Here is a 13,436-nt window from a genome sequence, read left to right on the forward strand (position 1 = left end):
ATGGATTCACTGGAGCGTAAATACATCCAGCAGTTCGTATCGTCCAGCGTGGCCACGGAAGTGAAAACCAGATTGACCAAATGCTACGATCGGCTGCCACGAGCCGGGCCCGAACTTGGAGTTCCTCAACCTGGAACATTCTACGATATACGTTCAAGGGGTGAAATTCAAGCATTTCTAACTGCGATCTGCTCGCCAACGGAAGTGGCCCCTCTGCTGGAGGTCAATTCTTCACGCGTCACCGAATGGAGAGCGCTGGCGCTGAGAAAACTGTCGAGTTCCCTCGTCGGGACTCGAATGATGCTGGTTCCGCTGGTGTTTGTTTCGCTGGAGACGCACCAAAAGTACCGGATCTACGAATCCTTGCTGGTGAAGTCAGTGACCGCGGGGAGTGATGTGACGTTCTACGACATGAAAGGTCGCCGCTTTTGGCGGTTTGATCAGTTTCTCGACGGCGGTGGCTTCCCGTTTGGCATAATGTGCTACGCGGGATCGAACGGGTCGCTGGAGTATCAGATTGTTGGAATGAAGTCGGTCGTTACAAGGACGACCGACGCGCTGTTTGGTACTTTGAGTGTCATCGGAAGTGTTGGGCTGATTTTTGCGTCCGAATCTTTGGCGTTGCCGATTGGGTTAGGAACAACTTTGTCCAACATCTATCTGGCAGCCAGAGGAATCTACAATTTTCTTCAAGTGGAGCATCATAGCGACTTAAATCCGGTAATAGTCAGACTTATCTACTGAAATAAAACACTTAATCAAAATTTTCGCCGTAGGTACGAACCACTTCGATCAACCTGCTGCTAGCGGCACTAAATTTTATCTGCATTGGAATGGTGTCTATGCCCTGCGTCGTGGGACCATTTCAGGGATTAAGCGCGTCACAGATTACGCTTCTGGGAGGTTGCGCAATATCAAGCTTCTTCTGGATGATGCAAAACCAGCTGAATATGTCCATCGGATATTGGTGAATGAAACAAAGTGTTGGAAATCTTTTTATTTATTAAGCATATCGCCACTAAAAAGTATAAATAAAGTAACCTTATATCTGATAACAACCAAAATCAGCTTGCAACACTGTTTTTGAATCCACCTCTAACAAGGCTAGAAAGAATTGAGCTTAAACGTTAAGGTTTGTGTCCGTGCTATACACTATCAGCTTTTTTTAGTACAGCATACTAAGTTTACCTCAAAGTTTATCTGCTCTGAGAAAGCATGTGGATCGCATCGGAACTCACCACTTTTGATGTCATATTCATCAAAACTAAGAACTGTAGAAAAAGAAATCTAATGTAATGGCTGCCAAACCATGAGTTAATGAAATTTCGATGCAAATAAAACAAACTATGTATTTACGTACCAAAATAAACTGAATCTCAAACCGCCTAAAACTAATCATTTCCCAACGCTTTCTACTCTTCACCTTCAAAACAAACACTGAACCTCAAAACGTCAACAATTCCAACCACGACTCCAAAAACACAACCTCCCCGCCAACATTTTCACATGCAAATGAGGTGGCAACATTATTCTATCAATTTCCACAAGTCACAAGTCGCGTCCCCACGTGCTCCCGTGGAAATGTGTTGCAAGAGAGGTGCTGTGACAAGGTTTGAACATAGCGTCGCAGTGCAATTCTCGCGAGAGAGTGAAACAGCATGTCGCGCGACGTAAAAGCGTCGCGTGACGCACTTCGGCTCTCTCACGAGCATAAAAAGATAAAGAGAGATTTGCGCGTTGAAATTTTCCGTAGGCGAGGAGGGAGGTAAAAGGTATGAGCAGTTTTCCCAGAATTCTAGAAATGTTTTATTTTTTGTATTTTTTGTTTTGTTTTATTTGGATCAAACTATGATCAAGAGGCCATTTCGTGTCAATGTGTTAAAAATGTTACGTTAATTTTTGAAAATAAAAATATTTTGAAGGATTTTCACAAGATATGGCCACTTAAACTAAATAAGAGACCATGTGACCATCTCCGAAAATATTTTTTTCAAAAAGTTCAGCAAATTTCCTAAAACATCGTTTAATAAACATTGAAGATTGGACCTCTGAATGCTGGGGTAGGGTAGAGTAGTCATCAATGAGACACGGGGAACAATGATAAAATGGCTCTCACAAGTCGTAGTTTCAACCAATCAGGCTCATATTTGGGGGAAAGGTGTATCTACTGGATACACGTCTGCTATAATAGTGGCTTTGGTTATGGACGCTCCCTTGAAAAGTTATTCAAAAATGTTTGATTCTGGGGTGTAAAAGTAAATTATGGACAAAAAATACTTTTTCGCTCGTAGGCTGCCATTTACACCAAAACTAATATTTCTTCAAATTTCTTTCGACGTTCCATAGGGATTGAGTTGGGCTACAATGTCCTTTCATTAGATTTGACCAAATTTTAGAATATACCCAGAATCCAGGGCTGTCTCATTGTTCCCCACTCATTTTAGCCCATGGGTAACAATGAGACACTTTGATTTTTCTTCATTAAACATTTCAAAATCCATGTAAATCTTTCAAAACATGAATTGAAAGTGATTTGGCGTCATCCAAAAAGTACGTCACGCTCTAGGGGGGGAGAGGGGGTTGTCGCAAGCGTGACAAAGTGTGACAAGGGGGAGAGGGGGGGTCCGTGAGACCGTGACGTCACGCTAGACTATTTCTTGAATACTGAAAATTCAGTTTGAAATATGTAAAAAAAAAGTATAATGTTTGATAAACTTTGAACTCCGAATTTAATAATAATCCTGTTTATTAATCATGCAAAAATTGCACAAAAAAATAAGAGTTAGGGGGGGGGGGGTCCGAAAAACGTGACGTTCTTTTCGAGGGGGGGTCGGAGCCAGCGATGAAAGTTGAAAACCAAAAGTTTCTCATTGATGATTACCCTACCCTACAGTGGATAAAATAAAAACACAAGAAAATTGGTTTCAAAGTCGTTGAGTGAGACTTGTCAGCCCACCATTTTCAAATTACAATTTCTGTAACTAATGGTATAATTTTCAGTACAAAAAGAATATTTATGAAATTTGCTGATTTTTTCAAAAAAAATATTTGTTTTGTTTTTGGAATTCAAACTAACGTTGTAAAAGACCGTAATAATACATATTCTAACTAAAAATTGAATTTTAAATTTAAAAGTTTAAAATTTCATTTTTCTACAAAAATCATAATCCGACGCCAAAATTTATGCCCGTACTTCTCCATGGATCAAAAGTTGCGTTTTTTCGTCTCTCAACACAAATCAAAAAGCTTTAAAAATAAAAAAAAATGTATTTTGGAAAATTGTAGTTTGGTAAAAAAAAACTGTAAATATGCCAATAAAATCCGTGTGCCTATTGTTTTCTGAATAGTCCTCATCACAACTACAATAGGGTGCCCAGAATATGGGACTTTTTTTCAAATCCTCGCTCCACAAGCTGAACATTGTTCTTTGACCAATTTCAGGACTCTGGGCCAAATATGAGCGAAATCGGTCATCATTAACCCATTGATACTCGGAGGTGAAGTTTGTATGGGAAAAATCGAAAAAATGTATGGAAAACCCAAGTTTCTTACGGTTTGGTCTACAGGGTGCGCTACTTCCATCCAAATATTCCCAAAAGTGAGATTCTTATTGAAAATTTAATGCTCTACAACTTTGTAGAACATACCAAAGCTGTAAAACTCGATCCTGAAAAGTTATTAACGATTTTAAAAAGTAATTTTTGTATGAAAAACATTTTTATCACCAACTTTAGGCTCGGGTATCAATGGGTTAATCTCATCCAATTTTGCTCAAAATTTACCCAGATGCCGTTTTCCGCTTGTGGAGCAGGGAGTCATTTTTTCTGGGCACCCTAAACTACAACTATGCCGAAAACATCCAAGTGATCATAATATTTCTTCAAAAGAACAGATCGGACGATTTTGTAGAGAAATGCACCGATGCAACATTAGAGAGAATATATTTTTGCAAAAGTTGGGACAAATATTTGGATTTTATACAGTTTTATGAATAGGCCGTCCCATTTCTCGGGTTCAACATTTTTCTGAATATTGTTATTTATGGGGAAACAGAACTTGATAGATTTCTTTTAAAATTAAAATACAACCCGGGCAGACGGTAATAACAAAATTTATGCCATTTCAATTACAAATACTGTTATAATAACAAAAAGTGTTATGGATTCTTCTTGAAAAATCCATTTTTGCATAAGGGTTGAATAACAGTATATGTTATCATAACAAAATTTGTTATTAGTCTGATGTTAGTTGAAAGCCAAAACAACTTTGGAATAACATTTTTTGTTATGGAAGAATACCTCGAACTGTTATTGGGATGATCGGATTAGTTGTTAAAATAACAAAAAAATAATAACAAAGATTTGTTCGAAGAATAACTAATAATGTTATTTGTCTGTTATAACGATAACAGTCCAATAACAAAAAAATCATAACGATGAATAACAAATCTTGTTATAAATAACATAAAATGTTATTGGTTTAGTATTTTCTAATATCAAAAACTGTTATTTCTTAGTTATTTCCGTCTGATCGGGAAATCAGTTACCTTTGAGATTGTTTAAACTGTTTAAATTAATCGTTTACTATATTAACGGTAACGTTGTTTTACAATCGAGGTTTTTAAGCGAAGATGGCGTTCGAATGGTGAACGCCCGAAACGTCAAAATCACGCAGTGGTACCAACATTACGGAAAAAGTGTGCCATGGCATGACAGCCACATTTTTTTTCTAATGTTGGTGCTACTGCGCGATTTTGACATTTCGGACGTTCACCATTCGAACGCCATCTTCGCTAAAAAACCTGGATAGGACGTAATCTTGGGCGTTTTCAAGCAATGTTACGTCCATTTGAAAAATTACCTCAGAATTATGTTTTCTGAAATAGTTGTAAAAATTTACGAATATAAAGCAGATTTAACAAAAAATATTTTCAGTAACTTCATGTTATTTTTGAAATTTTGTACTATTTTCTTTTCTTTCTCCATTTTTCACTCTTTGATCAAGAAAATTCTTTTACGGATTTTTATAATAATTAAATGAATCAAATGATTTTGATTTATTTTTGACGATATTTTCCAAATTAAACTAAAAAATTCATCTTTACTGAAATATTTTGAAAAGTAATGATTGCAAAACAACTGGGCTGGTGTAAAATGCATTCTTAAAAAACTTTTTTTTATGTTTCAGTTGTTTTAGTTTGCAGTTGCAATATTTATTTTTTTGTTGAATACCAATTTTAGATCTTTCATTGAACCCACCAAAACAGTTGTTTGATTAAAACTGTCCAGATGAACTCTCAATAATATTAAAGCAAACTACTTTGTCGAACACCAAAGAGATAGAAGCTCTTTGTGAAAGTTTATAGTTGCTTTTCTGTAAACAGTGTTTTGTTTTGTTCCTTGTGGTATTCAGTTATATTATCAATTTTGTTTGAATTGATATTTTAAAATAACATTAAAAAAACTCTGTTTTTTAATAGAGATTGGCAAATAATTACAATTATCTTATCAATTTTTGAAAAAAAAATCATGAAATTTTGGAATTTTAGATTATAAGTGTTCTTATGTAGCATAATTTCGAAATAAACTAACTCTAAACTAGGTGGTTTCCCTACCACGACTAAACCCAATTCATCAGTCTACATTACCCGAACCCATCATTGATTTGTGTACCCAAACACTGGAACAAAACCGCCACTTAAGAAAACTCTGATTCCACACAGCCACCGTTCAAACCTACAAATCCCATCTTCCATCCGATGGCGAAGAAATGGGCTAAGAAAAACGATTTATTCTGCTGGGCGGTGGAGTAGGTACGAGTACGAAATCTTGCAAGAACAAGCTGCACAACAATCGGTTTTTGCAGGTTTGGCTTCCATAAACAACTCCACAAAGCACCCCGAAGTTTTGGAGTTTGGTGTGTGCGGTTTCTTTCCGTAGCAGAAGATATGTGAAAAGTTGGCGTCTCGTGTAAATTCTTCGGCATGTTCCATCGACCTGTGAATATCCGGATGCACGGGGTAATGAGATATAGTGTGCGGGATGTGCATGGATATGTCCTGAAGAGTTAGATTGCTACAACTAGAAATTGGCTTGCGGCAGTGTTTCCAGTTTTCATAATTCCAAATAACACGTTTTAAAGAGAACTTCAGGATAAAATCTGGTAACACTGCCGAAACTCACGAGTAAATCAGGTAACGGAGATTAGAGTGGATGGGCCCCCTAACCAACTAACGATGTCCTCGGCGACCTGTCTAATGTCTTCCCGGATGCCACACACTCGCTTTGCTCTAAAACCAAACCACATTATATTACTAAAGTTGTTTATGTTTCTTCTAATATCAAATTAAGAGTTGGAGATTAGTTGCGACGGAGCGTCTATAAATTGCGATAGACTTAAATTGATTCCCGCCACTCTCTAGACCCTGGAGGAGCAGCACGTGGACGGTCTATTTGACTTTGACGCAAGACGGTCCCGTCCCTCGTTGTAGTGTAGAACCCCATGATGGACTGAGAAGGTCACCACCACCGGATACCGACGACGACGACGACGACGACGAGGGGAAAAGTTTGCTCACGGCACTTCTCCGGCACTGTCCTGAGATGGTGGTGTCTAATGTTACACCCGAGGTGAGTTATGGTGGTTTGGCGGCTTCTTCAAGAGGCCGGAAGTTTGCACACAAGGGCCTCACACCCTCACGCCCATCTTTCGATACAGAGCACATCGGTGAAGGAGAAGAACATACACGCGAGATAAGACGGAGATGGTGCGGCTGCTGCTGGTTAGGATACAAAAGTCGACCGGGGCTAATTAATTATTTTAATTATTAATATGAATTCGACGCCTCGAGCTGGGCTCGAAGGAGAAAGTTTGATGCCTGAGAGTGAAGGGTTCGATAGAAGTTTGATATGAATGCTGTGAGCTTAAGTTAGCGAAAAGATATCTTTGGAAAATATTTTAAAAATACAAAAAAAAAATACAACCCGAGCAGACGGAAATAATTTGGGAATAACATTTTTTGATGTTTGAAAATACTACGCCAATAACATTTACAATAACAAGATATGTTATTTGTCGTTTTGATTTTTTTGTTATTGGATTGTTATTGTTAATTTAAGTTATTCTTCGAACAAATCTTTGTTATTCTTTTTTGTTATTTTGACAACTAATCTGAACATCCCAATAACATATGGAGTTATTTTTCCATAACAAAAAATGTTATTTTAAAGTTGTTTTGGCTCTCAACCAATATCAGACCAATAACAAATTTTGTTATGATAACATAAACTGTTATGAACCCTTATGCAAAAATGGATTTTTCAAGAAGATTCCATAACACTTTCTGTTATTTTAACAGTATTTGTTATTGAAATGGCATGCATTTTGTTATTACTGTCTGCCCGGGAAATCTGTAAAAAATCGAAATTAATGGGAAAATGGAAGAACAGAAATACAGAAACTTTAGACAGAAAAAAATCAATAATAAAATCGATGCAAATCTTTTTCAAAGTTTTTGTCCCTCGACTCTAGCCGAGGTCAAAGTCAATAATTCTAAACGCTGGAGAATAGACTTTAAATAGATTTCAGTTGACTGCACTTAAATTTTTATTATAAATTTGATCTTGTTTGTATTTTTTTTTTGCTCCTGATTTTTAAGGGCCGATTTTGAGGAGGTGGGGGAATTGTATCAGTCTTACAATTTTCTGGAAAAAATGTTTTCATTCCAGCGTTAGGCCAATGCAAATATTTTCAAAAGTTTTTGTCCCTCGGCCTTTAAACAATATTTGTACCAGCCTTCTATGTATTTTTAAATTGAATGATGATATGAGGATTATGTGACATTGATAATTTAACTTTTTTCGGGAGCCCTTTACTTTTAAAATATTGATAAAATTTTAAAGACTAGTTGAGACTTATCTAAAATATTGCGCAGCTTATTGTGAATGCAGAACATGATACTTTAAATTAAAAGCACACAATACACAATTGCAAAACAAATATAAAATCTGATTGTAAGAAATTGTTACAATGAAAAATTTCTAAGTTAGTGAAGAAAATACAAAACAACAGATTCCAATTTGATCTTCTGCTACAAAAAAAAAAGTAAAATTTAAGTAACATTTTTTGCTTGTTCTCTCTAAATCTAGCCTTATGACACTAACTTAAAAAAAAACACTTTAAAAGGGAAATAGGCAAATAATAATTTAGTTTCATGATACGGCCATTTTACTGAAAAAAGTTAATTTATCGCCATTTTTCGTTGATCTAAAGCTTTTTAAGCTAAAAAACATAATCATAACTGAAACGTCGAAAAATTCTTTTTTTTTAGTTTTTACGCATTTCCTTTTTTTTTTTTGGGAACACCCTAATACAAATAAATACGTGTCTGATTATTTGGGTAAAAAAAACTGTTAAGTAATATTGGGCTACATAAAATAATTATTTTCATTGAAAGAAATTAGTACAATCGATTGTAAACTATTTGGAATACATTGAACAACGTTTATTTTTGAGTTTCAAGACAAATAAAACATTCTTAAACTATTTTTTCAAAGCTTATTTCAAAATTAAGAAATTTTTCACTTCAGATCCAAAGCAAACGTAACACTAGCAAAATACAAATAACAATAATTTTATTGTAACAAAGTTGTTTTTTTCGATTAATTGTGTTAAATTTATTGAAATTAGATTTTTTTAAGTTACCTTGCTTGATTATTTTTTTCCTTTAAAATTGTCTTTTTCTTTAAAATTGTCAAAAAAAAATATAATCATCATCACCCATTTCTCATTATCATAACGACGTCATTACAATTTATGCTCGTTGACTGGTCCCCAAACATCTTCATGGCCCCCCTTTCAATACCATATGTCAGCTCTTCAGTCGCATATCACTCCGCACCCAGAGGTGATCCATCAACACAATGCGGTCCAACCAACCCAATCAACCCAGGTGGCCTTCTGCCTCTGCTCAATATCTGACCATCAACCAACTCATCACAGATGAGGCGAAATTTGACCATTTGTCACTTTTTTCTGATATTAGTGCGGGCTCTAATCAACTTTGGATGCTTAACAATAGGGTCGACTACTCGCATCTGTGGTGGCACCTCTCAAATCAATTGAATTAAGGTTCGCACACAATGCGAAACAAAGCAAACAATCGAACCTGGGAAGGAAGATATTCCACTCACATCCGGGGCCAATTTTTCTTGCTTCCGTACAGCTTTCAGGGGCTTCCCGGGGGCCATTTATCAGCCAGAGGAAGATGTTCGTCTTCTTCGTCTTTCATTCGCGTTTAATAAAACATATCCCATTTCGATCCCTGTGCAAAAACACACTCCACACGGTCGGTTTGACGTGTTGCTTGCGTCGACCTGCCACAGGGGTGGGGTGAAAGCAAGCGGGGCCTTCCTGTCATTTCTCATATTTTATATTTGATGGCTCTGTCGGAGAGGATGACGACTGTCTTTTTGGCACTTTTTCTTCGTTTCCGCCGCCACCGCCGACTTTGGAATCGAGGGAGCAATACTGCTTGTAAAATCTTTATCGTCATCCTGAATTGGCAATAAAGCGAGCTGCAGCGAGCAAAGTGACATAACCTATATTCGGTGGAATTTTCGCTTTTCATGCCCACCCCTGCACAGAGGAACACGGTTCTGCCATGTCAATGTTTGCTCAATGATTGAGTTCCGGGGGAATTTCTCAGGTATGCTGGAATTGATTCCAGCCACGTGCATAAATCATGATTTTCGACTGTAAAAGACAAGGCAAACGTATTTATGAATATGGATCGGATGTTTTCGGAGTGGAGCAAAAGATGGATGGCTGCAGGATTTATTAAATATTTATATTCTTGAAAACGTTGCTTGTTGAATTCCCCCGCAAATCTCTGCAGATTTTTCTGCAGAGCGCACGTGAACTTTTTGAAGGCCGCACGTAGTGCACAACGCAAGGCCTGCTAGATACTCTATACTGGCCCTACTCCGAGCACGCACCATTGGCCTACATGTGGGTCGTTGATGTGCAATAAATTACGCGTAAACGTCGAAACTGGTCTACTACGCACTTACAGATTATCACTCCACTACCATATGATTAGCCTATTAGCGGAGACGTCCTTGTACTACGTCACATGCGGGGCATTCACCTGAACGGCAAGCTCTCTCCGACAAATCAGTGCAGTGTCGGAGTCCGAACGCAGCGACGTCACTTCGACGTTGTCATGCTAACTTGTCGTATGTCACTTTTTGACGTTCCGCGTTAAATGTTTGACCTTGAATAAACAAAAACTAGAGCTCGCAAAGTAAACAATAACAAACACGTCCTGAAGTTTATTTGAATTTGGTTGCCGGAGTCCAGAGCTATAATTAATAATGTTTAAAGTAGTCAGGCAATTACGTTTGTCAATCTGCTTCTGACTAAATTATCTTTGGCCAGTTGTCACACTTGCAGTAATTTTCAGGAGGTGTGAAGAAACCACGATCAGGTCCAAACTACATTTCTATGATGAGTGACAACAGTGCACGAAGTTTTTCCAGTTTTGTTGAATATCTCAGGACAAAAATCAAATTTTGGGGATTTGTGAAGGTCAAGGCTTCATTTACTCAATTTGGCCCAAAATCGACGTGCGACAAGATAGCATGACCACGAAGACTTGTGATCAGCACTAATCACCTTATTACCGCGTTGAGTGACAGAATAAGATTAGCTAATGCGTAATGGACAGCGCGCACCTCGACTAAGGTGAACAACACGTACTGATCAATTAGTTCCGTACGCGTGCAACTACGCAACTACGTTTTATGACTCAATCTGGACAGTCTAGAAGCTCTAGCGGATCAAATCTCGAGCACAGTTAAATGGAAACTAACTGATTCAACGGTTTGAAATGCCAACAGTGTGTTGATAACTGATCGGATTCCAGTTCGGAAAACCCGCGATCAGTCCTGCAACTTTGTGCAGATTGCGCCGAACGCGATCGCAGGCAAGGCTTGTGCCCTCAACCCGCGATAATGATCTACCGCGTGACACGTAAACCGCACTCTACACGAGAGTAGGCGCGAGGCAGTGCTCGTCGAAGCAACCGGTGACCCGGACTCAGTACCGCGCCGACTCCTCGACTGTGTTGATCATCGCAGCAGTCCTCCTCACAATGACGTCACGAAACTGGTGGACCATTTTGGGCCCGGCGACAGTGGTCACTGTGATCGCGCTTGTGCTTATCGATCGAGGCAAGTTTTTTTTTTCTCACTCTCTGGAAAGCTGTTCAGTGAAATGTCGCACTCACCGCCTGCTTCGTCCACCAGGGGCGGCCTTGGATTGCCATTTCTGCATCGGGATCGACGCCTGCAACTACACCGCTGAAGTGAATCGGTCGTTGGCCGAGATCGACGACAAGGTCGTTAGCTGTACGGCTGAGCTGGTGCATCTGACAAACGAGTCCCTGGCGGGGTTCATGCCGACACTGCGCTGGACGCCGGTGCGCAGCACCGACGAGTTCCAGTGTGTACACGTGCGAGCGACGTCCCTAGCGGACATCACGTTCCTGTTCATCCGGGGTTGCACCTACGCGACCAACAATCAATCGTTCTGTGATCTACGGCATTCCAGCTTCCAGGGAAGGCGCGAGTGTGTGGCCTGTGACGATGCCGATAGCTGCAATGACGTCCCAAGTAGCGCCACCAGATCTTGGATTGCCTGGCTTACTACGATTACCGCAATGCTCATTGCAGCAAGCACTGCCGCCGTCAACCGGTGATGATGAGTACTCAATAAAGACTGTAATTTTAGCCGCAGACGTCACTGCATTCACTTTTATTGTGCGCGCTCGCCGCCACGCCTACTATGATGCACATCTACATGGAAGATTCCATTGGGTTTTTGTAAGACTGTCGCAGGTAGGTTAATGCAATCTGTTCGGTGTGAACTTTGTAACCTGTTTTACGACAACAGGCCACCGTGTAATTAACCTCGCACAATAATGGCCATTCAATATTTATAGTGATTCGTGGTATTCGGTAGACTGTTGGTCTGTTTTCAAGGAGGCATCGTTTAGTGCTGGTTTGTTGAGTTTATCGATTATTGAAGCACGTGGCTTGTAACGATCAACGAAGTCCTCGTTAAGTACTGTCGGACTAGCGAAAATTGCTGGAATAAGTTGAGAGTCTTCAGGAGCTGAACACAGACGCAGTTAGTCCGATGAAAGCATGCTAGAAAGTCTTAGGCAGCCAGACCTACTTACAGTGTGTTTACGGCAGAGAGGATTCAGTGAATGCGTGGACTTTCGGAACCAAACGCTCCGATTTATTGTGTAACGTAACTTTGCTATGTATAAGGTGTTTAGTGTGCAGTGGATGTTTTTAGAGAGCTGGAGTTGAAGTCGCTCCGCCTGAGCGGAATTGCAGTCTCTGAAAAAGATACAAAAGAACCAAAATATTGCTCGCCCCCCGATACCTAACCATAAAACCATCTGACTTAACTGTCAAAATCAACCAGATTCATCAAGACAAGGTAGTGCAATAAGAGATGTGTAGCACAGACAAACAGACGCAAATCATTGAACATTTTTCTCGCAAAATCCTTTAATCTTCACAAGATTTATGTAATTGTGAACGCGCTCAGCACAGTAAAAGAACGGTAGTGTGCATGAATACAGTTTTAAAGAACTGTCAAACGCGTGTAAACGAGGTGTGGTGAATTTAAAGTTGCCGTGATGAGTTTTCGATTGTTCAAACTTGATTTTGAACACGATTGATGTATTTTGAAAGAGATTTGTGTTAGGGTCGTGCTCAGTAAAATGTTGAATCCCAAAACAAAATCATGATTTTGGTTCACTATAGTCAATGCCGAAAGACAACGTGAAATCGAGATTAATTTTCAACCAGCGTCACCCCAGACAGAGGAAGGACAAGTTGTGAACCGTTGCACCAATCTAGCAGGAAGGAAGGCATTACCTGATGCGTCCGGATAATGTCTTCATCGTCGTCGTCGTCGTCTGGGACTGAAGGAGCTCCCAGGGAGGAATGTACTGATTGTGATTTTATGTAATTAGAAAATTAATCTTAAATGAAAACAGTACCGCACACCACACTACGTTTGCAGCAAAAGTGGGACTAAATTTGAGGAAGACAACAACCATAACTTACGGTGGAGCATCGTGTTGAAGAAGAGACTGGAGGGATTTTCGTATTGGTGTACCGTGCTCAATCTAGTTTTAAGATATTTTAAAATGTAGTTTTTGGACTCAGACTTCGACTCAAACTCAAAAACATCATCGATTCACTAATCTGACTTACCAACAAAAAGCAACACTTCAAGCAATCAACCTGATTCATCTTTGCCACTGACAGCGCCTCCAATTAATCAAGCCCCACTTAAGATCCAACAAGGCTCTTATTCACCAGTATCCGCTTCATCTCCACCAAAACCGATCCACC

The 13,436-nt window shown here is 39.2% G+C and overlaps 2 protein-coding genes across 2 annotated transcripts; both read left to right on the forward strand.

Moving 5' to 3' along the window:
- Positions 1-1,155, forward strand: LOC120416188 (uncharacterized). The gene is made up of 2 exons (XM_039577872.2): positions 1-720; positions 777-1,155. Exons 1-2 carry the CDS (start codon positions 1-3, stop codon positions 969-971), a joined length of 915 nt encoding a protein of 304 aa, XP_039433806.1. The 3' UTR covers positions 972-1,155.
- An 8,694-nt stretch (positions 1,156-9,849) lies between these two features.
- On the forward strand, positions 9,850-11,802 carry LOC120416198 (uncharacterized). The gene is made up of 2 exons (XM_039577883.2): positions 9,850-11,231; positions 11,307-11,802. The coding sequence occupies exons 1-2, from the start codon at positions 11,153-11,155 to the stop codon at positions 11,756-11,758; spliced, it is 531 nt and encodes a 176-aa protein (XP_039433817.1). The 5' UTR covers positions 9,850-11,152; the 3' UTR covers positions 11,759-11,802.
- The last annotated feature ends 1,634 nt before the right edge of the window (positions 11,803-13,436 follow it).

Source organism: Culex pipiens, chromosome 3 (assembly GCF_016801865.2).
Source record: "Culex pipiens pallens isolate TS chromosome 3, TS_CPP_V2, whole genome shotgun sequence".
NCBI lineage: Eukaryota > Metazoa > Arthropoda > Insecta > Diptera > Culicidae > Culex > Culex pipiens.

Excerpts from the sequence above, each read along its gene's own strand:
- LOC120416188 (XM_039577872.2), top strand. The coding sequence starts at position 1 with ATGGATTCACTGGAGCGTAAATACATCCAGCAGTTCGTATCGTCCAGC. Across the intron at positions 721-776 it reads ATCATAGCGACTTAAATCCG|GTACGAACCACTTCGATCAA; the intron begins GTAATAGTCAGA and ends TTTTCGCCGTAG.
- LOC120416198 (XM_039577883.2), top strand. The coding sequence starts at position 11,153 with ATGACGTCACGAAACTGGTGGACCATTTTGGGCCCGGCGACAGTGGTC. Across the intron at positions 11,232-11,306 it reads GCTTGTGCTTATCGATCGAG|GGGCGGCCTTGGATTGCCAT; the intron begins GCAAGTTTTTTT and ends TTCGTCCACCAG.